Source organism: Microchirus variegatus, assembly GCF_963457635.1.
Source record: "Microchirus variegatus genome assembly, chromosome: 17".
NCBI lineage: Eukaryota > Metazoa > Chordata > Actinopteri > Pleuronectiformes > Soleidae > Microchirus > Microchirus variegatus.
In genome coordinates this window covers 12,423,618-12,449,346 of record NC_139818.1, presented here as the reverse complement: position 1 = coordinate 12,449,346, position 25,729 = coordinate 12,423,618, and the positions used below count along the sequence as shown (strand labels likewise).

General features: G+C 39.8%; 1 protein-coding gene across 1 annotated transcript; it reads left to right on the top strand.

Annotated features, from left to right (window-relative positions):
* Positions 1 to 965: 965 nt before the first annotated feature.
* Positions 966 to 20,026, top strand: LOC310939374 (poly(ADP-ribose) glycohydrolase). Its single transcript, XM_083904111.1, has 16 exons — positions 966 to 1,081; positions 1,250 to 1,998; positions 2,496 to 2,618; positions 3,016 to 3,102; positions 3,337 to 3,411; positions 6,108 to 6,200; positions 6,921 to 7,075; positions 8,947 to 9,026; positions 9,141 to 9,201; positions 9,374 to 9,449; positions 10,632 to 10,779; positions 14,641 to 14,719; positions 15,225 to 15,333; positions 17,514 to 17,619; positions 18,591 to 18,719; positions 19,516 to 20,026. Exons 2-16 carry the CDS (start codon positions 1,318 to 1,320, stop codon positions 19,689 to 19,691), a joined length of 2,178 nt encoding a protein of 725 aa, XP_083760237.1. The 5' UTR covers positions 966 to 1,081; positions 1,250 to 1,317; the 3' UTR covers positions 19,692 to 20,026.
* The last annotated feature ends 5,703 nt before the right edge of the window (positions 20,027 to 25,729 follow it).

The following is a 25,729-nucleotide window of genomic DNA, read 5'->3' as shown; positions in this document are numbered from 1 at the left end:
AATTATTTATAAATAATAATGATGGAGCAAATGCATAAAAGCATAAAAAAATAAGTGATTCTGTCATACAGGATCTACATAGTATAAACATCTAGCCTGGCAAATGTTAGACAGTATGCCAAAACTCAATGGTCACAAGGGTTTGAAATGCTCAAAAGGGCAATTGTAATCGTTACATGCAACAGTAAATGCAAATAACCATTTGTTATTGAAGGTAAATTATTGAAATGACCATCTCTGATGATACAGTGCATCATACCTAGAAGCAAATGGCCAACAGCAGCAGAAGATAGAACACTCTTGCGACTTTGGTTGGTGTCATTTGTACCTTATCAAGTGGCTGGTGAATATGTAAGATGCTCCCATTCCAGGTTAGGCCTTTAAATGTAGATTAAAACTACTGGATTAACATTGAACTCCTTTTTTTTTCTCAAGTCTAATTTCTTATATTTTGTATTTTTGTATGATTTATATCGCTTTTTGCCAGTGCATCAACATCCAAGAAATGTCCCATGACTGGCCTGACTTGAGTCTTGCATGTTTTCTATCTGTCTGGCTGGAGCCCCGAGTTATCGCGTGACTTTAGTGGCTGTTACGTCACTCGCGTTGCGGAAGTGTACGGGCGCTGAGCATCGAACACTGCACTACAGGTCAAACATCAGCAAAAAACAAGTACAATTGTGCGTTATAACACTGATGTTATCATAGTAAACTCTGAATTTATTTTCAACAAACAGTTGTCGTTGTCTCGTGCATGACCCACACGCTATTGTAATGTATTTGGCTCGCAGGGTCCAAAGGTTGTTAGCATGTAGGCTAATAAACAATGACTGGGTAACTCATTTTTGAATAGTCTCCCAAGAAAAACATCCAATTCCGGTATTATTACACACTTATTAAGGACGTCCCGGCGTTTAATAGCACATTTACGAACGTACCGGTATGGTGCTCTCTATTAATCAGTAGTGCCATGTATGTATGCATATTATAGGTTGAGTGTTGCTAAATTACTGAAGAAAGGACTGCTCAAGAAGCAAGTGTGGACAAACGCGACTCAGGTGATGTCAGCTCAAGTTGTATTGTGAGTAGGCTGCTGCACATATCATTTATTTTCATGCTTTATTCTATAATTCATAATAACACTAATAACATTACCCTCTTAATGTAGAATAACTGAACTTTGTACTTGTATGGCATATTATAAGTCAGTCTCCTGATACGGAAATCATGTTTTTCTCTTATTTTTCAGGCCAAGCTTTATGTGGTGATACAGAGATAGTAGATGAAGTGGAAAGAAAAAGCAACACAGCGGTGAAGATGGATTTACAGCCAAAGACTGGAGCCAGAGGTTTGCAAAGTGTAAAGACAAATGCTGTTTGTAAACGAATTGGACCCATTCAGCATCAGAAGCTCAAAAATACACTTGACCGTTGGTTGGTTAAGCCCCAAAAGAACCTAAATACAGATGAAGTGAGCCAAACCCAGGATGATGTCGACCTTTCAGATGACGGTGCCTTTCAAGGCACATCAGCTCAGTCAGTGGACTGTGGAAATGCTGAACAATCTGCAGAATATAACATGGATGAAGAAACCCAGCCCATGACACCACAAGACCTGGAGGAAGATAGTCCAGTGTCACCAGCCTCCAAGGATTCGTCAGAGAGTGGGCCTGTATGTGCCAGCGATGACACAGGATTAGAAAACCAAGAAATGGAGACATGCTCAGCAAGCTCACAGGGCTTTGTCAGGCACAACACCAAAATAACACATTTCTTTTCGGGGATCTCATCGCCACGACTCACGCCTATGAAACGGAAGAGGCCACATACATCTCCAGTGAAACAGCCTCCAGAGAAAAAACGTGCGGGAAAGGAAGCCGCATATGCTGGAGTTAAATGGCTGGGGACGCCAATCACTGAGCTTAAGAGAATGCCTGAATGTGGTGGACAGCTTCCTCCTTTGAAGGATGTTCCCGGTCAGCACACTGTGATGATAAGGGTTTGAGCTGTTTTTTTTTTAAATGTATTTTGTACTATTCACAGTACATCAGATGTTTCATTAAAAACACATATTTACTACAGCTACACACGACACACACAAACATGCAGGCTGTTCAGTCACCGGTTTTGTAAAGAAGAAATTGCTACAGGAATGCTATATCGGTATTAGTTGTCGCTGAACCAAGTATTTGTCTAATGTAAAATCAGGCACAACATGGAGTTGGATAACTGAGCCATATCATTATTTAAATGAGAATTTTGAATGTGCAAATTCTATCAAAGAGCATCTTAACCTGGAAAACCTCATTTGCAACATACTGTCTCATAGTGGAAGTGTATTCATTTTCATCAAGCTTTAAAACATAATTTGTAAGTCTGTAAAAAGTACAACATCAACAACATACTTTTTGGAGTTTGTCATAGATGTTTGGATTACATACAAATACAATGTTGCATGTACTAATGTCAGTTATCTTCATTCTCTCCTATTGACAGACAGACCTGTTGGACAAAGGCAAAGCTCCTGTTCCTTATCCGGCCAGATTTAGGGACACCTGGGATGATGTCCATGTTAAAATGCCGTGTTCCAGCAGCAACCTGTTTCCTGTTGAAGATGAGGTACGAGTTCAAGTGTTAAAAAATTGTTGGTATCAAAATAAGTTATGATATTGTTATGTAGATGCATACATTGTATATTACAGTATTTTATGAATGACTTTTACTTGCAAAAAGTATACACTTGTAATTTGATATCAGTCATATTAATGCAAAAATGTAATTGCTTTTTAAAACTGTTAATACATTATACAAACTATGGTGCTTATTATCTATCATGTGTCAGAGAAGCTTTTTATTTTTCCTGTCTTATATTTTGGGGCACAGTGCTTTTTTTTTGAATACATTGAGATCCTTGCTAAAAGGGTGCAACAACACAGAATTATCTGTGTTTCTGCAAATTGTTGAGACCTGAACTGAATTCACCCTGCAGATCTAACTAAAGCGTGTTCTTCCACAGGAAACACAGGAAGTGCAGAATAAGAGTCGGTGGGAGTTAATCAAAGAAACTTTAAAGAAGAATTTTAATACTTCACTTGAGTTCAAGGCAAGTCTCTTATCTGTGTTATTTTGCTGCTTAAACCACATATTTTCTACTGAATGTGCTGTGAATTAGAGTTTTAGAGTTGTTACCAATCAAAACCACAAGATGGCACCATGAGCCAACAGACTATGTGACACAGTCTCATATTTCTTTAAAAAACATATTCTGTATATGGTCACTTAATAATTTAACTCAGAATAATTTTGCCAGTCATTCTGATATTCAAATTTGTTACAGAATGCAGTCCTAAAATACAACCCCTCAAATGCTAAGAAGTGGGACTTCACAGCATTGCATTTGTACGGCACTAAGGTAAGCAAAAAATATCCACGATTGTCACCATAACTGACATTTTATGAATTTCAGTGAACTCAGATGTTAATTAAGTTTCAAAAATCTAATGTTCTAGTCATTGAGATGAATTGAAATGATATTGGCTTGCTGACATGTAATCACAGATGGGAACACATGTTGAAGACATTAAATGATTAACTGCATGATTATCAGCTGCCCAATGATGGCACTTAACTGCCCAGCAGAAGGCATCATACACCAGTGTTGGTGCTGCTCACAGAGCTCAGATCAGTGGAGGTGCAGATGGCTCGTTAATTACTGATTATAATATTTTTTATTTGTAAAAGGCGCCGCGATACAAATGTCTCATTTAAGACCAGACTAGATTTGACTTAATCAGATTCAAAGGTTGTATTTGACAGCTCTGATTTTTTTTTTTGTCCCTGCTAAGTGATTTTCTTTACAGGCCAGGGGTTGAAAATAGGCCTGAATTGCGTCATGATGGTCAGAGCCCTGTTAGTTCATTGGTCATTGTTGTCAGTGTGTCTCCAGTCTCATTTGGAGGCCATCCGTCATCTTTTGTCTTGATGCACTCTGCTGTATCCTGTATGTGTAGAGAATCGAGCAGGGCTGCACTATTGTCTGGCTCATGAAGGGAATGGGAATATTGCAATTGGCGAGATGTGCCATGTTGTGACATGATTGTTTGATTTAAGGACAATAAAACCTATAAGAATGAACATTGTTTTTCTTTATAGAATATGGAAGCAGTGTGTGCTGGGATAGCATCATCTAGACTACACCAGCGTTGTGATTTGTGATATCTTGCATTTAAGGGAAAAAAGTGCATTTGATGCCAGTATGTCAAACGTGTTTCTGTCATTTTTGCACAAGAACAGTAATGGATTTTGTGCAGGAGAATGCTGGAGCCCTTCAGAGGCAAAGTGAGTGCCGAGAGAAATAATTTAATCTATTGCCAAAAGGTCACGTTTACTAACTTGTCAGAAATGAAAATGGCTTGCTTTATATCACAGAGTGCTTTACTCCAGCCTGGTGCTATTGATTCAATTGTTTTCCATATGTATGCCATAAATCATATTAGAATGGGAGTTTTATTAGATGAAATCTGAACATGTTAAGAGGCTTTAGCCATAGGCGAAGTTCTGTTGTCGACGCTGGATTCTGTGGCAAAATTAGTTTATGGTCAGACTGTGAAATGTCAAGTACCATCTATAGAAATAGAGTTAGATTTGATTTATGCTGTCACATAAATCACACACTGTTATGTTTATTGAGATTTTGTGGTGCTGTCGTTGGTGATTTAAAAATACACAAAAAATTGTGACTATTTTACACTATGCCTGTTCCTTATTAAATGTATTCTGAGCTCAACCGAGAACTGCTTTAAATTAGTTTGATTTTAAAAGCAAGACCCTATATGTTTGCTATATTTCAAGTGCAACACAAAAAACTGTGAGCAAACAGTCACTTTCCCCTGAGATGCCAGATTGGAGACTCTGTAGCTGGATGATTTTGAGTGTCAGAGAAAAGTAGACATGAATGGCACAGAGTGACGGGCTGGTCACCTCCACTGAATATTCATCTCCACACCCGCTCCTTATGAATATCTGAAAAAAGCTGTTGACGGACAGCATCACTTTTGTTCACGTCTCTTTCTTCCAACCAGACCAGTGCTGTGTTTACGGTTATGAGCATGCAGGTCTTTTATTTTTACATGGTCACACATCCACTGATGCAGTAAACCAGTTTGCTTCGCTGCCTCAGAGCTGCGGGGGAATAGGAGCTGGAGCATTGTGTTAAATCTGTGGTTTCTCACTGTCCACACCCTCATATCCTGCTTGATTACTTTGTCAGTTTGCTGTGACTTACAGACCGGTATCATGTCATACAGAGAGTTAGATCAGTTGATTTGATGCACTGTCTTTTGCTGATTTAAAGAGCTCGGCTAATACTACTTCAGCTATATCCGCCATCTCGCCCTGTCAACTGACTTCATTTACTACGCCCATAGGAGCAGTTTAGGATGTCACCCAGGTCATTACTTATGACAGTGGTTCGTCAGGCTTCCTTTGCTATAATATAAATATCCTGGGCTAAATCAACAGTCAAGGCTCCTTATCCTGGGAACACACCGTCTTTTCTATTCCATTCCTCTATTCCAGTCATTTGCATCCGTTCAGGAAGACTGTTTAATCAGCTGGCATGGCCCTGCAACCTTGATGGAATTGCTTTGTGATTGATCAGTGTGACGCCTTGTAGCCAACATGGTGTAAATATGAGAAGTATAGTATATTGTCTGTGTTGTTGCTCGTAGACAGTGTGATGTATCACTCAAATATTTGGTTCTTGTGATATTATCATAAATGGACTTCCAAAAATAAAAAGCTATATATTTCACTTTCCTTTTTACAGGTCAAAGACAAGATAATAGTCAGCATTTTTCCCCCCTCCTGCACTGTTAGACATCTGTCTGTAGCACCATTTGCTGGTTATGTTGTTAAATTCGACAAAATAATTTGATGCAAAAATGTACTTTTTCATTAATGTTTGTTCCTATATATAATTCTATATTAACTGGTTTTATTTTGTCTGTCCATCTTAATCATCACAATCTAATCCAAACATCTAATACTGTCACAGCTGAGATTTGTGGCAAAACAACAAACACAAACAGATCTCTTGCTCTCTCCAAGGTCCTGGAGCCTGATGCTGCCGAACATCTGTTTGACTCCCTGCTGCCAGACATGGTACAATTAGCACTGAGAGCATCTGAGCTCTGTACCAAGGTAACAGCCATCACTAACCAATGAACTCTGACTCACTGGTCTGTGACACAGTAGATCACGACTGCAGGTTAATCCCAAAGGTCGCAACCTGACAAATAATCTTGTGAAATGGTAGTAAAAATGTTGAGGTCAAGGCACTTAGCTATTGATGGTCATTTATCAGGTGTTTTATTGATATTTGTGTTCACTTGTATTTTTTGGCACATATATGCAGCCAGAAGGACTCATTATGAGGGTTTCTGTTTTTTTTTCCTGTGTGTTCTATATAAATGCTTAATTAACACTCACTCAATAACAAATCTTTCCAATCCAATTACAGTTACATTTGAAATGATTGTATGAAAAGAAACTGCATTAAGTCTCACAATTGTACCCAAATACAATATGCAAAAAAAGACAAAAACAGAAAACTGTATGAAATTTCTAATTGAATCAAATGTATTATCTATCATTGATGCAAAGCAGCAAGCTTTTTCTATTGTCTTTACAGTATTGTTCACACAGATTCACTGTTTATGTATAAATAGAATACCTTTATTTGGGCGCATGGATCACGTGTGAGCATAAAGGGCCTTGATTGTAATTAGGACTGCTGATTCAAGAAGGGTAGAGTGGTGCACAGCGAGTTCATTTATGCAGCGCACTTCACCATCTCGTTTAACAAATTGACAAAACAAATTATTTTGACCTTCCTTGGTCTTCTGTCTGTTCCTCCTCCAGCCGATCCCCCTCCTCAAGAGAGGCATGAACTGCTCCATCGCCATGTCTCAGGAGCAGGTGGCGTGTCTGCTCGCCAATGCCTTTTTCTGCACCTTCCCGAGACGCAGCTTTAGGAGGAGTGTGTACGCGAACTACCCGGACATCAACTTTGTCAGGTAATGCAGAGAAGTGACACTGACTCATGATCTTTAAAGGTGACAAACAACACTGCTGTGACAACCAGTTTCTTTTCCATGAGGGGGCACTACTGTATATGCTTCAAAGACCAGAGACAACGATCAATCGCACATAGACATTAATCCGATTCTTGACCTCAGCTGTGTATTGTCTCAAAAAGGCATGCGTTTCTATAGCTTGAAAACGAGTACAATTGACATGGTTCACATATAAAGAGGACACTGAAGAGGAGGTTCACATGGGAGTCAGCCCTTTTTATCAAAGAGCAACGGAAATAAGCCAGCACTAAACAGTCCTGCATCTTTGCATACAGATGCAGTACATTTAGGTATGTGCTGTATTTATTAAATTATTTGTGTCCTTGCAAACTTCCATCAGTGAGACAGGTGGTCTGGGTAGTGTAACGCAAAATCAGTCTGCAGATCTATTCTCAGTCATGTCCCCCCCATCTCTGTTGGCATCATAGTGTAATTACCTAAATGGAGGAGGGAATTAGATTAACACTGACTCAGATGGTTGCTTTTGACAATGGTGAAGGCCATTGGCTGTTTTGCAGGAGGCTGAAACGGAGTTCAATCCCATCAGAATTTCATTCACGTGAAGGTTTTTTGCTACGACGAGGACGAAAAGCCGCCGTCATCTTTTCAGCCTGTCGGTAACACTTGTACTGAATCACCAATTTGTTGTGAGACAGAATTAGTTATTGCCTTTTCTTTATATTCTGTGACTTTCAAACTTTTTTATAATGTTTCATCATCTCCTAAAAACACACTCAAGATAAGTCAATAATATAAAGTTAAAGCTTTTCATTTGCAGATTCTTATTGCATTCAGATTCTTATTTGGATGTAGCTAAAACACATTTGTATTTTACAGTTTTGTTTTTGATGAAGTATTCTTCATCAAACTTCATCATTTTAAGTGTGGTCACCCACTGTAGTCTGAGTTACATCACAGCTTCCTGCACATCTCTTGGGGGCGGGAAAGATGTTATGTAGTTGTGTATTAATTCTGTATTCCATGAGGACCATAGTGCTATTTGTTACTAAAAGCCTGCTCTCTCTAGTGGCCCCGAGGACTGCACAACGTGTAATTGTTTCTACAGGCCATGTTGACAAAAAAAAGAAGAAAAAAAATGAATGCAGAAAGTGACTTCGATGAATGAGTTCTCAGTCCCTGAAGGGCCCTCGGTGCATCAACCTTTTATCCTTATTTCATTCCACTCTTGTGAAATTACTTTTATGTTATTGTGGCTTGTGGGTTTCCAGAGTTTGCTTCAGGGGAAGATGTTGCTCTGAAAGTGCATTCAAATCTACAACTACAACTCACATCCGGAAGTTTTTTTTTGTGTGTATGCTTTTGTGTGTGTTACTTTTCATAGGGACTCACTTTTTGCCTCCCGAGGACTCTGTTGCTTAAAAGGGACACAGGGCTTCTTAATGTATCCCCAAGGAGGGAGCAGCATTTCCTTCTCTGCTCCCTTTTTTTTAATGCGAGTGCTGTGATGTGGCACGAGTGTGACTCTGTGATGCCGAGCCCGAGGCACCTCCATTGTTGTAACGGTGAAGGAGCTGCGGCATAATCGGCTAGTGACTGAAAGAGAGGCTGAGTGAGAGATGAACTAATTCATATCAAGCTATTCAAGTTAAAGCATGACTGAACTCACATGGCCAAAGTAGAGCTCTTGTGTGTCTTGGACACTGGTTTTACAGAGAGCAATGTGTGCGGGTCTTGTCTTTTGCAGAGATGGTGGTTGGCTGTGATATATATATGTATAATCTTTATCTTAAAAAACGATTATACAATTATTATACAGTTTAAGTTAATTCAAATGTTCTCTTTTTCCTCAGGCTGTTTGAAGGATCCTCTTTAAAGAAGATTGAGAAGCTAAAAACCCTGATGTGCTATTTCAAAAGTGTCACTGAGCAAAGTAGGTGTTCAGATTTCATTTTCATGAATAATAATAATAATAATAATAATAATAATAATAAAAAGAAATTCAGTAGTTGGGTTTTGAAATTGTTTCCTTTTTTTTCCTTTTCAGGGCCTACCGGACTTGTAACATTCACAAGGAAAGGTTTGGACAAACCCTTAAATTGGAAAAGGTGCAGTATATTGACACTTCAATTAAAGCCAACAGTAAAAGAACATTATAGCCGTAGTATCGTAAATGTTTCTGCCAATAGTCTTAATTCAGTAAACTGTTTGGAAGCAATTAACGATCCTTCATCTTACCCATGAGTCAATAACTGGAAAACAATGTATCCTTTGTTTTAGCTCAGAGGCTCTGCTCACAAGGCTCCACATCACATGTGAGGGAACCATAGAGGATGATGGTTATGGAATGCTTCAGGTAAGACTCAGACAAGTATTATATACTGTAGTTGGTCATTAATTGCAAAACTGGATCTCTGCGTTGGAGAGAAACTCTGCCTTGTATTTATTGTAGTCACTGAGTTGCCTCATTCTGGAGTCTTTCACCCGGATTGCTTACCACTGCTGAAAAGGCCTCCGAGGGAGTCTGTGACAAGTTGCAGGGAGTGTGCGCCGGGACCGGGGTCGAGGCCTCTGAGCCTCTTCCTCTCAATGTGTCGGCCATGCTTCCTGTTACACTGTCAGGATGGCTCGCTTTGCCTTTCACCTTTTGTTTGCCTCCAGTTGCCACAAGCTGACAGTTGATGTGCACACATGACCAGCTCCGGGGGAACACTGTGGCCTGGATTGATGGATGCTCTGCTGGGGGGTGGGGGTTGCTGACAGCCTGTCAAAGCGGACTTTTGAGGCTGGCTTGCTGTCCCAGAGTTGAGTGACCAGTTTGGGGAGATCTACTCTCAGACTGCTGCTCAACCCTTAACACCCTCTTCCCGTCGTTGTGATGGGGTTGCTCTGTGCTCTTCTGCAGGCCAGTGAACCACAACTGTCAGTCCCGAAATTGAATTATATATATGTTCCACGTGGCTGCTTTCAGACTAAAGCAATGAGTCGTCACGTCTGCGTCTCTTCTCAAACGTCGAGATGCGGTGTTTTTCTTTGAATCGTAAACTGGACAAAAATAAACAAGTGAATCAATGTCACCCACAGATCTGTGCACCTGGAAGAACACATATTGCAGATATCAGTCACCAGTCAATTTAGCAGCATGCTATGACTGGAGGGTGATGCTTTCTTCACTCTTGTTTTGATATTTGCTCCAGGCAGTAGCACACTGAAGTGCTGCTCCTGAGTGGAGCTCATTTTGGCATTGGGGACAGATGTCTGAGTAATAGGAGCACCTTGGGCCACCCTTCCCATCAGCTTGTCTAGAACAAACAAAAAAAGTGGGCAATAACCCTTTCACAAGGTGTTTCCTTCATGTTCTCCAAAGGGAAGCTATGTATTAGTGAAAGAAAATGTTTACTTAGTTACATCCGTATTGTGTTGGTTGTTGTTTCCTTTCACAGTAATGCACACTTATTGGCAAAACAATCTGCAAAGGTGAAGGTGGAGAGGGTGATTCACTGTGTGTAAATTCTTATTCATCTGTCTTGATTTGCAGGTGGATTTCGCCAATCAGTTTGTGGGAGGAGGAGTCACCGGTTCTGGTCTGGTTCAGGAGGAAATCCGTTTTCTGATCAATCCTGAGCTCATCATTTCTCGCCTCTTCACCGAAGCCCTGGACCATAACGAATGTTTGATTATCACAGGTTAGTGATCAGAAAGTCTTACTCTTTTTAAACCATCATTTCCACAGAAGGAATCCTACTCTCCAGTTGGTCATGATGAAGTCCACTTGATATTAAGAGAACAATGAAGTTCCCTTGACCTGTAAGTGTTGAGTGTTTCCCTTCACACACAGCATGGAGTGCACATGGCACAGCTTCAATTTACCCCATCCTGGTTTGACTTGTTTATGGCAATTACCTTGTTTTCTGTGTTTGTCCTTGTCAAACATTTACTTCTGAGTCAGCTGGGAGTGGAAGATTGGGCTTTCCTGATTGCTCTGTCGGGTCTTTCTGTTCACATGTATTTCAGTATTGAGTGGTTGCAACAAGATTGGGACAGGCGAGCAGACCGAGTAACAAGAGCTTGCCTTACGGAGTCCCAGCAGGAGGTTGATGGTGACTGTCTGGCTCTTTTTTTTTGTGTATGTGTTTTGCCTGCTTGATTGTCTTGAATGAAAACTGAAGAAAACTTACACAAATTACGTCAGTACAGGTTTGATTGTTTGGTTAGGCATCTCCTAATGTGGATTACCAATGGTTTGTTGCTTTGTTATGTTATTTTAATTTTTTTCTTACCCAGGAAAAAGTCCAATTGACATTAAGGACCTCTTTTCCAGGCAGCAGCATGAAACAAAACACCATGTTGCAGACATAACAGAAAAGAGAAACCTTCCATCTGGGGGAATCAGCCTCGATCTTTCATTCTGAGTGTAAAAGTATTTAGTGAGATTAACTCACTAAGCTTCAACTGCGTCTCTAGCTCAATCTATACCTCTAGTGCAAAAAGCCATGACTTAAACCACTATGACAAAGCAAATTCCTGTCAGACATAAATAGATGAAATGCCTCAGCACTGCTGAACAAGTGGCATGACTTAGGACAGGAAGTGACGCAACAGAGCCTCCGCCCTCCCAATGACCAATCACGAAAGCAGGTCCTCTCTCCGGAGTCACCTTCAGACTTCTTGCCAGCCGTCTCCCACACCACCACTTACGCCACTTAACGTTATTACAGTGGGCCCAGAATTAATTATAGCAGGAAGACCTGCCTAAGACCCACTCCACTAATGGGCTCTTCCATTCCATCATCTTTATTAAACCCAGCCCATATCTGCTGTTCTTGTTGTAAAAGTCCAGGTCGTTGCTGCACTGTGGGTATGTGATGAATTATGTTCCCCTGTGACATGTTTTGGCATACAGAAGGCAAGCTAATGGACCTTTACTTCTGCACTGAAATTTGCAAGAGTGGCCAGGCCAAATTGAATTTTCCTTGATTGCTGGGTATCTGGCTGCTCGTGTGTGGTCAAATCTATATATAGTATCAAGGATAAACCATGTTATTCATTGATGGAAGTACTGTCTCGTAAAGATGATGCAAGCTGAACTCAAGAAGAAGAAACTGACTTAGGGACATTTTTTATTTAACCTTGCTATGTCATATCTATTGTATAAGCTTAATTAGTTGCTTCACACGTTCAAATCCTTGATCTAAGTCTCAAACTATGCTGCGACTTTCATGCGCAGTACTTGAGAGGTGCCTCTGACCTTTTTTGCTGCCTATAGTCCACCACAAATATGAGATTTATTTGTTTTCATGAATTTGCACATGAATGAAACAACCTCCTAATCATCTCACACACTTATTTTCCTGGCCAATATTTATCTGCTTCCCACCACAAATAGTATTTAAATGACAAACAGGTCAAAAGCATAATGTTTGATTGTTCCTGAAGGTTGTTCCTTTCAGATGCAAATATAGTTGGTCATAGAGTACGATATTTTTGGAGAAACTGTAAAGGTCGGCTGTCTGTGTCCTAAACACAAGTTCACTTGGTTTACTTTTACTTTACATGGTTTACGCTCTCATTTCTAACATCACTTTAAATATTTTTGAACTACTGATAATGCCAGTAGCTTTGTAGGTATTTTAAATGTGGTGTGCTCTGTTTTATATTTTTACGTATTATGTGTGGACTCCAGGAAGAGCAGCTCCAAAATATGTTTTCGCGGACTCATTGCTCACAATGTGGATCCCATTATCCTGATTCTTCCCTCATCCCACCCTCTTTCAGGCTTAATAAGTAACGGCTGATTCAATGACGCATGCTTACATCTGTTATTTTAAACAGTGACAATGACCAGCACCATGTAAAAGCTGCAGGTGAATGTTTCCTATAATACATTGCTAATATGAATCTGCAAACAATGAGCATCAGACCAGCACCTGGCCATGTCATTGTCTGTCCTGTTATTTCACATTGTCCTGTTGCAGTTCACTGTCATTCACCCAGCTCATGTGTACACTGTCAAATAATGTGGGAGTGACATTTGGCACAAATTTCAGTAGGTTAATTTCACCCACTTCACAAACTCTTTGTCGTTTTAGCGATGGAGAATATTAAAGAATTGTGGTCATAGGAAATTGTGAAGATTCATTTTTAATTTTGATCAAGCGAAAACAAAAATTAAACCGCATTTTACAAGAAAAAAGTAACAAGATGTGTAATTTTACATGACCAAATGTGGGATGTGGGATTTTTGATGACAGTATATTATTCTACCAGGAAAAAGCCAAAATGTGAATGTAATGATCATGAGACAAAAAACCCTGAAAAAGGGATATTGTGACTGAAAATACAAAATATTTGGACTATATTATACTGAAAAAAAAATAAATAATACAGTTTACAAAATATACACTAATCAATATAACCATATATGTGTGGCACAATGTAGAAGAAAATATTTCTGTCCTCTGTATTTAAATAAACAAAAACTGTAGACATGATATTTTCATGATTGGCATTAGTTATCTGTTCGTAGCACACTGTTGAACTAGATGAGATTCTTCAGTGTCTAATTTGGGCTGACTAAATATGAGAGGGAGGCTCTGATAATTAGTGTAATGCCTGTCAAGTGGAGTCCTCTCTTGTGATTTTCTCCCCCACATGCAGCTCCTATTATCTGCTGACCAAAGCACTCGCACACAACTAATCCCCCGGTTTAGTTGCTTTATGGCGTGAAGCAGTTCACAGAGAGCTCTTGACGGCCAGGTACTAATGAGCACTAATGAATGGGAAGTTAATAATGTGGCCTCATTTGTTTAACTGTGCTGTTGCCTCTCCACCGTCTGCTCCCCTTTGACTGTGGAGTCGAGTGCTCTCTGTGGACTGGTGGTCGTTTTGAATTGGGGGGGGGGGGATAACTTGACCTTCCATTTATCTGAATACAGCTGCTCCGGTTTTATCCAATCACACGAGGCTGAAATACTGTCGAAAAAAACCACTTCTTATTACAAAGTTTGCATCATTTTAGAATTCCCTTTCTTTGCTGTTCATATGGCTGCATGAACTGAGTATTTACAAGCATCTTTTTAGCACATTTTTTCCATTGCTAATAAAATATCAATGTCAGTCTCCTCCAAAGTTATTAATCTCTATCTAATCAAGTCAAAACTCATCGATTGTATTTACATGGGGATCATTACGGCACAATTGAAATCCTTTTGACTCATTCATTAAACCAAACTTTCATAGATGGAAGATGGAAGCACTCTTAGGTGTGTTCTACAAGGGATTCTACTTGGAACCATTTGCTTCTGAAAAACCCTTTCCCAAAGAAAGGGCTCTTGGTAAAACTAATGGTTCCAGTAAGAACCATTTTGATCCAGAGAACCCTTTAAAACCCCTTTCCTGAATAAAGGGTTTTAAAGGTGTTATTGGTAACATTAAGGGTTCCATAGGAGAACCAAAAAGGGCCAAAGAACCTTATATGGTTCTATTTATCAATTTTATTTCTAATAGTATGGTGTGTGACCAATATCCACGTTTGCTTCAACCACCAGGCACGGAGCAGTACAGCAAATACACAGGCTACGCTCAGACCTACCAGTGGGAGAGCAGCCACCAAGACACTACTCCAAGGTAGGGTTCTTCAAAAGCCTTAATTATGTCCATAAGGGGTTTGTAACATTGTAATCAGGTCAGTGGTCATTTGATCTTAATTCAGACACGGTGGTCTCCAGAGGATAAAACCTATTGAATTTGGCGAAAATGACCTGACTGTTAAGAGCGAGTAATTGCAGCAAAGATAATGACCTTTAATTTGTAATTAATTCTAATTAGCAAATGCTGCCATTTTTTCAGACAAGGGGATGATTAATACTGTCAACATTTTCTTTTGAAAATGGTCAGTCCACTCGAAAAGTAAAAAAAAAACACAGAAAAAAACAGTACCACGAAGATACTTTCTTAACAGTTAAATATCTCATACTACTTTTTTTTATATCTTGTGGAAAGCACTTTGAGTTGCCTTGCTTTTCAAACGATGCGATGCAAATAAATATGCCTCCATAGAAAACGACTTAATATTCTGCTTTTTTATTATTTCTCGACTTATCCCCACTTTTGTTTTGTCGATTATTTTCAGAGATGACTGGCAGAGAAGATGCACAGAGATCGTTGCCATCGATGCGCTGCAATTCAGGAACTTTCTGGAACAATTTAGTCCACAGAGAATCAACCGAGAACTTAACAAGGTTATTTTTTTTATTTTTTTTTCTCCTTTTTAATCTCTTTTCTACTTGATTTGTGTTTTTTGTCTCTTGTCTTTCTGTTTGGTTTCTTTACTCATGCGTGTTACAACACATGACCTCTGGATTTCTTTGGGGATGTTGTCTAATCTTTTAATCTCACCAGGGATATCCTGATCTTGTGATTTTGGAGTGAATCAGTCGTGTTAATAATTAGAAAACAGTCTTCAGAGCACAAATGTCAACAGACACACTGACACTGACTCATGTTCACTTTTCTCTGTGTAAATATTTCATTCATAGATGAGTGTCATCCATGTGTCATACAGACTGATGAGTCGTCATATTATGTCGAGAATAAGCTTCATTTTATTCATTACACTGTCCATTAGGTCCAGAATGAATTTTAATGAACATAATTGATCTTTGAGCGATTAATCTCAATTATTAAAAATTTACATAACACATATCTTACAAATAGGACTCCTTCCGCATGTGCTGTTATTTCAGTCATAGATGGTCGTTTGTAATAGAAAATCAAGATGTTAATGTTGTCAAGTCTGCTGTCACAAAGCATGGAGGAGTTTGACAACTCTGACAGGCGTGTGAGGAATGTACCAACATGGAGATCAATCCTGTTTCCAATGTTGTTTAGCTGACTGTCATGTCTGCCCTTTCACATGGAGAATTTATGACCGGTCAGGAGGAGGATGGGCTCTTACAATTCATTTTCACAATTTACTTCATCTGCAACGTGAAAATAAATGTCCGGTGCAAATAAAATCTTTCATTAAGAAATGTGCCGCTTTAAAATGATATAACGTGTATAACGTGCCAGTCGTGTGATATAACATATGCATGACATGGACCTGGTCACATGCACATTTTGTCCACCATGTTGAAAAGTATATGTTAAATCCATTTTGCTCAATGTTAGTGTCACGCACAATAAATTACTTTTGTTACTTTGCTTTGTTTATAGCCTTTACATTTGACGGCAGTTCTGTGACCCTGAAACATCCAGGTTAACAGAAGGGCTTTGTTTATTGTAAAGCTAATTGAATTATATTTGTTTCATTTGAGTTTCTATTATTTTAATATTAAAATAAAAACTGTAAAAAAAATACAATTAAAACTGTGTAATGGTGATGGAAGAACACCACCATCTGCATCTATATTATACCCATGTAAGTCTTATTCTCTTGGTTACCTACGTGCAGTTTTTGCAGAAACATGACAAAGGAACTGTCTTATCTAAAATAATGAATAGAAATACACTCGGTGTCTACTATGTTTTTTAGACGGTCAGATATTATGAGTCGGAATCTGTGTTCTCAGTCTTTAACACAGTGACCAAACTCTTAGGAACATGAACATTGTCATTTGACTCTGGAAGGGGACATATTATGCAAAATCAACTTTTTAATCATTTAAATCCTTATATTCTGGACTCTGGAGGTCCTATCAGTCGGCAAAGTGTGAAAAAAGATGACTTATGTTTTTGTGGTCCTCCTCAGTCTAAGTACAGGAGATAAAACACGCGCTAAATCCGATTTGTCCTAAAATCACGCAAGCGCTGGCGTGGGCAACGGTATCCGAAAACCGGAAGTCTGTGAAGTCCGCGAAAAGTTCTATTCTTGGCTCCACAGTGCAGCACAGAGTCCTACACAAAATTCCAGCCTCAGACGATTTATCTGGCCAGTGGATACGTTATATACAGCAATGTGCCTGCTAGAGCCTGCAAATGATCACTTTTCCAAATGCTAACTGCTGGTAGATCCCAGTAGCCTCTGTGGCTGATGTCATTTCCTGTTTCCAATTTTCATTTTACTTTTTTTTATGGTGGACCTAAAGAGATACTACTAAACCGAGCGTTCTGAACAGGGCTGTTTTGGCAGGGTGATTGAACTGCTGTGGTTCTTCATTCTTATGGTATTTTGGACACCAGGGAACTAGTTTAAATTGAATAAATAGGGTAAAATATGACCCCTTTAAAATAACAATTATGTGAAACTACATGTAGTGTGAATCTTTCTGTTCATTCAAACATTTTTCAAATAATTTATGATGTGCTTATCCCATTGCTACAGAACACTTGTCCTATCATGTCGAACTGTGTTTAATTTCCTGACCTGATTTACTGCCTTCAACCCTCTTCTTTTTTTTTTTACTCTGTCATCATTCAGGCCTACTGTGGCTTTGCTCGTCCCGAGGAGCAAAGCCAACACCTTGCAGCAGTGGCAACTGGAAACTGGGGCTGTGGAGTTTTTGGAGGTGACACACGACTTAAAGGTAAGCACTGGCGTAACTCTTCTGTCTTTTGGAGAAACACGATCTGATCATTTTTGCACACTTTGCAGTCAAGGCAGTCCTTCTCTTTCTGATTGAAAAGCTCCAGCAGATCAGTGTGGGCATCCATCTGTCTTCCGGGAGTGCATTCCTTTACTTAAAGCCTATTCGTTGCCTTCCTCTTATTGATCAAATGACAAAGTTAATATGTTTCATTAATAGAGGAATTGATCGCCTGCTCAGGTCCATCAGTCAGTCACAGCGCTTTGTCTGTGCCTTGTATCACTGTCACTGAGCAGAGAGCCGAAGGATCGTTTACGATAACAGTTTGCAGTTCTAGCTCTGCGTCTCACCTTCTTCTTATATGTGTACATTGCTGTACATTTGTTAATTAGGTGAGGCAAGACACAGCCCTCCATAGGCACAATCACCTACTGTCTGCTTAATGACATGCCTCCTGGGAGGAGCTTTCTTGATTCAGATGCTGATCTCCTCCTCGGTTTACCTTCTGTGGCCTCTCACAGTCACTTATTCTTTTAATTGTCGCCTACTTTTTTTTTGTAGAAAGCACAAAAGTGGGGGAGAGAAATTGCTGACATATTCAGCTTAGCTCTGAAAATGTTGATTCAGTTTTGCTCATTAACTTGCCACCGTCCCAACCTTCATTAATCAGCAGACATATTTCCAGTCTCTTAAAATATTCACAGCTCTCTGGGGCCAGACTTGGCTTCTCTTTGTAACTAATCCAGGGTTCTCAGTGGGGGTGAGGCCTATTCCCCCGATTGTTTACCTTTTACTGTACAGGCTGGCACACACAGAGAGCCGTTACATTAAACTGAAGTGTGTTTCTAAAGGAGAAGATTATAGAGCAAATCTAGAAAATAAAGACGCTACATTTCAACGCGGCATCTCAAACGCAGAGTTTCAGTCTCTGGTGCTGTTAGAGATTTAACACCGGTGTCTTTGCCTTGCAGCTCTCATCCAGATGCTGGCAGCTGCTGAGGCGGGTCGAGATGTCGCCTACTTCACCTTTGGTGACAGCCAGCTCATGACAGATGTCCACAACATGCACTCTTTCCTCACTCAAAGGAACCTCAGCGTTGGTAAGGCTATAACAACCATCCCCGCATGCTCTCTGTTTATACGCATCTGTGTTTACACCACTGAATATTCATTTTGTGAGTTAATTAATCTCGTACACTATCTGTCAGTATTTACACACAGGATTTTTGTCCAAAAAAAGTATTTGAAACCATGACACCAGGATACCACTAATAACACTTGCTGTCATGGCAGACCACTGTGGTGAGGTTAGACAACATAATATGTTGTCGCTGAATAATCCATCTGTTTGTTGTTTGTGTGACGATTAAGTCTGCTAACACGTTAGCATAAAGATCGCTAGCTTAAAATGGTAACAAGTCCACTCACCGAGCAGAAGTGAGATTTGTGTCTGTCTTTGTTAAGAAATTCAGCCACAGTTTATTTTTTTGTCCGGTTCTCCTTGCCTTCCTTTGGTCAACAAAGCTTTGATGATGACTGCTTTGATGACAATCACGCTTTAATTTCGCACTGCACACGCTCAATAAGTGCTGGAAAGTTCCACATACTATATTTATGTGAACTATAAACACACACACCCAGGATGTCCATATAATCAGTTGTGTATTATTCCCATGGCAAATTACCATGGGTGCACCTGCACTAAGGGTTAAAGACGTGATGATGCCAGTAGGGCAAAAGATGGTGTCATACACATTACAGGGCCACATAGAGACAAAAAACCATCCACTCACACCTACAGCCAATTTAGAGTTTCCACTTTGCCTAATCACGATATATCAATTATTCAATTTTCTTTGCCAGCCCTAATAAACGGTCTCTTTTTCTCCGTCACAGGAGAGGTGTATGATCTTCTGGGGCAGTACTACAGCTCAGTGTGCAGGAGCTGCCTCAGCCGGCGCCCTGACGTCAGCCTCTACTCCTTCATCTACCAACAGGTCAGCGGCTCCCTGGAACCCGATGATTCTGACAGCCACTTGGCCAGACAACATGTCCCCACAGACTGCTGTTAAGGTCAGGTGGACGATGAGTCACCGAGTCTTATCTTTGGAAAATGAAACACTTATTGGACTCTTTTTTTTTTTTCTGCTTTTAGCTGAATTTAACATTTTCCTGTGGTCTCCACCACAGCCAGACCAAAGGCAAAGGCTGGTGTGTTCCAGAAACAAATGAAATGCAAAAGTTGATTAGTTGTGACCCTGTTGTCGCCGGAGTCCGAGCTGTGTTCATTTTCCCGCCGCTGGTAATATGCCAATGAATGGAGCGTCAGTGCGACACAATTGTGATTTTAATGGTGAAGCAAAGGTTGCCATCCATCTTCAGAGTTTGTCATGCTGCCTTTTTTTTTTTTTTTTTCACACCCACACATATCCAGACTAATTGAATTGGTCTGTCAGAAATTGAGTTAAAGGAAAAGAATAACAAGAGCAGGGTTTCTAAAGCTTGAAGTGGACTCCAGAAAATGGTTTGAATAATGATAATAATAAAAAAATATTTTTCCTTTTGCTGTAAAGCCGTTTTATTTTTATTTTTGACATGATAAATGTTTAAGACAGTTGCACTTAAAATATATAATTTAAATTGTTTGATTGTGTTGGAATAACTGATATTGGGTTTAGTTTTGTTTTTCAAATCACTTTAATAAAAATGACTTGCTTTCACATTAAAGGAATATTCCCATTTTATTACACGAATGACATTCTGAAGCACAAGAGTCAGTGATACATCTCCACACAATTAGAACGCCGCTTTCTTGTCCCATAGACGTTACAGACGAGATGAGTTTCCATACAGCCCTTGCCATTTATTGTTCCCCCTGCTATCACCCTTTCACTCACGGTTTAATAAGGTCATCGCTTTTATATAAACTGTACATGGCACCTCATTAAGTAAAGAGTAGATCATAGAACATCCAGTCAGAGGCATGAGTCAGGCACTGGGGCTCCTGTGTGATTTCACACAAAACACGGCTTCATTTGCATCCAGAAGAAGCTGCGTGAGAGGAGAAGATTGTGTTCAGTCGATGACATTTGACACATTAGTCACGTATATGTGGTCATTTTAGACATTTTGAATGGTATTGGCACAATATAACATATTTAATGTACAACCAAAGCATACAATAACCTCATGAGCACATTTAAAGATTAATTGGTCGATACGAGATTATTGACAATTTGCTTAAATGTTAGATGAGCTTTATCCTGGAAGTCTGTGTGTGAGTGAGTGAATGAGGGTGAGGCGGATACAGTACCTAATGTTGGTGCTGGCTGCCTTCATGGAATCAGGACCTGTACAAGGGGGGGTCTCTCTTTGTAGCGTGCTGAGTTCAAAAACAGCCTTTGGTGGAGTCTCACTCACTGTGTGTCTATCTGACATAGACACACACACAGAGGGATTCATCACAGATTGATTCCTCAGCAGTGAGCCTGGTGTGTGTGTGTGTGTGTGTCTTTGACCTTTCAGCTGACATCTGTGATAAAGTCATGAACACAAACAATGTATTAAACATCTCTATTCCACGCGTGTGAATCGAAAAGTTAAGCAAATAATGCAGCGATATTAGATACGACTGAACTTTAATGACTTAGTAGAGTAGAACGGGAGAAAATAATGAAGAGCAATGATTGATTTGAGCTTTAAATGCTCCGCTGTATTTTAACTTACTAACTTTCTGTAAGTATTCCGTTCCCTTTCATGACTTTTCGTATACCTCTGTGACATCCGAACCTCTGTGACCTCCTGACTTTATCTTTAAGCCACCAGCAGGTTACATTTGCCATTTATTCAGAGAAATATCCCAACAATCCTATGCAGAATTATATAAATAAATTGCAAAGGCTGCAATAATTGGTGTTTTTGATCAATCTATGATATGTGAAAATGAAAAACATTGATACACATACAGTATATCTATATCTATATCATAATATATTTAAGTTCTCAACTGTGCAGCATGCTGAGATCAATATTTCGATTGGCAAATTAAATCATCAGATAAGTTGCATGTATTTTCCCCAAAATCACGAGGCCCTACCTCAATTCCATTTCCACTTTCATGGCTTGCACACAGCAAGGTGTTTAACACTTTGGCATCTGCTAATGTTTATTAAAAAAGGCAAATTATGAAGGGGAAACAGGGCATCCTCTGTTGTCCCAGTGAAGATTCAAACTTTTTTCTCTGCTACAAATTGCTAAATGTCCATTTTACAGTAACAATCCACTTGCTAAATGCCATTTCTTCAGCGTAGTCTAGTTAGATGTCAAGGCATGAATATGAAATCACAGCAGTCAGCTGATCACAGCCCAAGTGATGAACGTTGTAAATACTTGAACTAGATGATCATACACAGAAGAGCATTACAGTAATGATTGTCTCTCTGCTCTCAAATTATGAAAAAATGCTTGCAACTAGTTCACTGCATTCCTTTTGAAGCTGGAACATATAGACGTTACACTGACGCTATGCATCAAAACAAGGTCAGTTCTGTGCTCTATTATACATGTGGAGGCCTATTTAAATTCATTTTCAGCTATTTACTCTCCTTGTCATTTTTGATCATCAGTGGGAACTCCCTGTTGTGTTTGGAGGAGTTATCCGAGGTTCCTTTGGCCTCGGATTAAAGGCTTTATCAACTGAATATTAATATGTGTGATTAAACCCTGGGAGCTGTGGTTTACAGTTTGTTTGGACTGAAGACACGAGACAGAAATAGGACTCGGTGTCATGAGCTCTCTTCTGCTAATTATTCCTATTTTGTTGCTTCCACAGTGAAATCCAATCCAATGAAAAAAGATGAACGCTGCACGTACACCTCGGGCATCACCGACTAATTTGCAAATGCTTCTAATCTTGGAACATTAGTCCTGAGTTATTGTCATCAAAAGGCCGTGCTGCTCACATTTTAGTTGAAAAAAACACTAATATTCAATTAGGTTCAGCAGTTCAGCATCTACGGGTTTAAAAATAAACCCGTAGATGCTTTTAGATACCATTACTGAAGTCACCTGCTCAGATTTATGTTAGACATCAAACTGATCAAAGACGATCGTTACAGTTCACACCAACTCTGATTAATAACAAACACTTGCCCAAGTTCTTTTCTGACAGGACCATCATCACAAGTGCATCTGGATGCAGACACAATCAAAATGTGATTTTGAGTTAGGTTAGTTTAAACTTGATTATCCACAATGTGGAAAATTGTCATCGTCTTCACGTCAATTATAAACAAAAATTCCAACGAGACAGTTGAAGCTACGTTATGGCAGAAAAGGTGACAAGACCAAGACCAGAGTGAACATCGGTGCTGTTTTTAACGGTTGCGACAACAACTCTGTTTCTACAGGACCATTAGGTTAAATTTATGTATTTGTTGTTTTTCGGCATCACAAAAGCGTCACAGAGAAGTACCGATAGTTACAGATGCCGCGCAGAACTCGTGAATCCGCGTTCGTTGCACGTTCCTTGCGCGTTCCTGTGCTCTGGAGGCGGAGCTTCGGAGGGAAGTCTAAAGAAAGGGGCTTGGACTTTTGAGTTCAAACTGTTTTTTTAGGTGTGTATCTGCAGCAATACCTTGTTTATGAAGCCCTGAAGGTTCGAAACAAACAGTTCAGCCACTGCTGAGAACACTGTGTTGTATTGTAATCTCGGACTCAGCGAGATGTCTGAAAAAACCCGTTCCGATTACGTAAACAGCAGTTCTCCTGAACAGTGGCTCCTCCTGCTCCGGGCACTAGTTCGGGCACATCCGGTTGCGTACATTGAACCGCAGAAGAAGAAGAACGTCTGTTATGGAGGTGTTTCACGAGCGACAATGTCTTCTGACTCTGTGTCGGACTCCGGGTCAAAGTCATAAAAGGGACTGCGGCGGGGAGTCGTGACGAAGCTATTTTTATCATGTTTTGATAATGAGTAGCAGTGCATCCACCGTTCCAGAGGGGGAGCTGCACTTCTGAAAGCTGGTGTGCTAATTATATCACTTCCAGGTATTGGCCAATCACAATACAGTTGAGAAAACTCTTGTTGGCTGGCCAATCACAACACAGTCTGTCTTATGGGGGTGAGATTTCAGTCTGAAACAGCGCGGCTGACGAGAGCTTCGGGGGGGGGGGGGGTGAGATTTCTATCTGCTTGCAATTAGGAGGTTTTTGCCCATAAAAACAAGTTCATGTATGTAAGTAGACCTCCATAACTCACATATATGTGCGATAGACCACTTTATGGCCGCTTTAAAGATTGAAAAAAAAAAAACATGCAAGAGTTTTTTACTTACCATTACAAAACAAATAGTGGCAGTTCTTATAAATATAAATATAATATAATATAAAAATAAATCAATGAGAAGTTTAAAAAAGCTCAGCTCAGGAGGCGACCTGAGGGTAATTTTACGTTCACACACGCAGGAGGAAAAGCCATAAACATCCTTGAATCACATCAAAATATTTTCTCTGTGTTTTATCCACTTGTGATCAGATTGCCTCAGATTGATATTAAGGTCTGAATGTGAATGTCACATGAACGTGTCCCCAGCTCACACTGCATCTGTGAGTCTTTGAACCCGGCATGACCTAAATGTTTCAACACTTCCTCTGTGTCCTGTGTGGCGCCTCAGCAGTGGCATCGTCGCTACCGTTTGATGGTAATTGTGTCTTCCCTCCAGCTCGACACATGCTGAGATGGTTCCTCGTCCAAAGGCAGTTCCTTCACTGCTCCAAAACAACAGAAAAAAAAAAAAACCTGCTTGCGTTGTCTTTTATTCAGTCTAAATAACCTGCAGCCGGAAAGCCCGCTTTAAATATGGCCTGCTGTAGAGGAGGCGGAGGCGGAGGCGGAGGCTGTGTATAAATCCATAACAACAGCAATTATTCATTAGAGACAGCTTTCTATGGCCATTTTAGTTCAAATGTTTCCACTGCAATTGATCCAAAAGAAAAATCCATTTTTATGTGATAGCTGTGGCTTTTAACCAAACTGACGACTCCGCTCTGTAAGGTCAAGGATTGAGTGAGTGAAGTTATTTTTGCTTCTAGTGTTATTAGATTGCCTATCTATCATTTGAGTGGCGTGATTGATGCCGACTCAGCTTGAATGAAAGATGGAGCAAGGCCACTGCTGCTCACACATGAGGGAAAGGAGTGGCAGGGATCGCGATACAGAAGCTTGTGAAGCAGTAGAAGAAGAAGAAGAAGAAGAAGAAGAAGAAGAAGAAGCCCTTTATAGGAATAAAATGTGCAAGCCATCATTCCTCAGTTCAGACTATATTATTCTGTCAAAATCTTGGCACCCTCAGCATGCTTAGTGAAAAAAAAAGCTGGACAGGCAATTGTAGAGGGATGATAATCTCTGTACTGTAGTGGCAAACGCTGTTAATTAATGGACAATCCACATATTCCTGAAAATGTAAATAGGTTGAACCAATTTATTTTAACAAATACACAGTTCCAGGCAATGGTATCAGGTATGAATTAATTTAGCGGTGTGCTGAATGTCTAAATTGGTATCTGTTTTTGAGCTGACAGCATCTTCAGGCCTTTAATTGAACACTTGTTGATCCTTCCACCCATGAGGCACAGAACGCCATCTGCTCCGTGTCCGCTTAAGACCGATCATCATTTCCAAATGAGAAAAATAGTTTCCCAGGTCTCTGGCAAAAAAATCTTCAAAATTAAGCAAATTTAAGGGGGAATTAAATGCAATGTAATGTCTTTAATTCAAGATATTTTAAAGTCTAGCATTGCTTTTGCAGAAGGGCGTGTGTTTGGATGAATGCAGGTGCTGATATTTGGGAACGTGGCCATGTTATCACATCAGACTGTTTTCTCTCTAAGGGTTTCAGAGGTGCCAGAGGCAGATGCTTCCCAAACATTTCAAAGGAGACTGCCTTTTGGCCTTGGATATGATTAGATTTCAACACATGGTAGAAAAATTGGGTAAATAAGTCTGAACTTGTTCATGTATTTACTTGTCTGTAGATAAAGTGCAGACTATTCCGTTGATTGGGCCCAAATGTCATTTAATAAAGGTCGAGTGCTTTTGGCCATTTTTCTA

Coding starts and splice junctions, on each gene's coding strand:
- LOC310939374 (XM_083904111.1), top strand. CDS start 1,318: ATGGATTTACAGCCAAAGACTGGAGCCAGAGGTTTGCAAAGTGTAAAG. Junction 9,027..9,140: donor CAAAAGTGTCACTGAGCAAA/GTAGGTGTTCAG, acceptor TTTCCTTTTCAG/GGCCTACCGGACTTGTAACA. Junction 10,780..14,640: donor CGAATGTTTGATTATCACAG/GTTAGTGATCAG, acceptor TTCAACCACCAG/GCACGGAGCAGTACAGCAAA.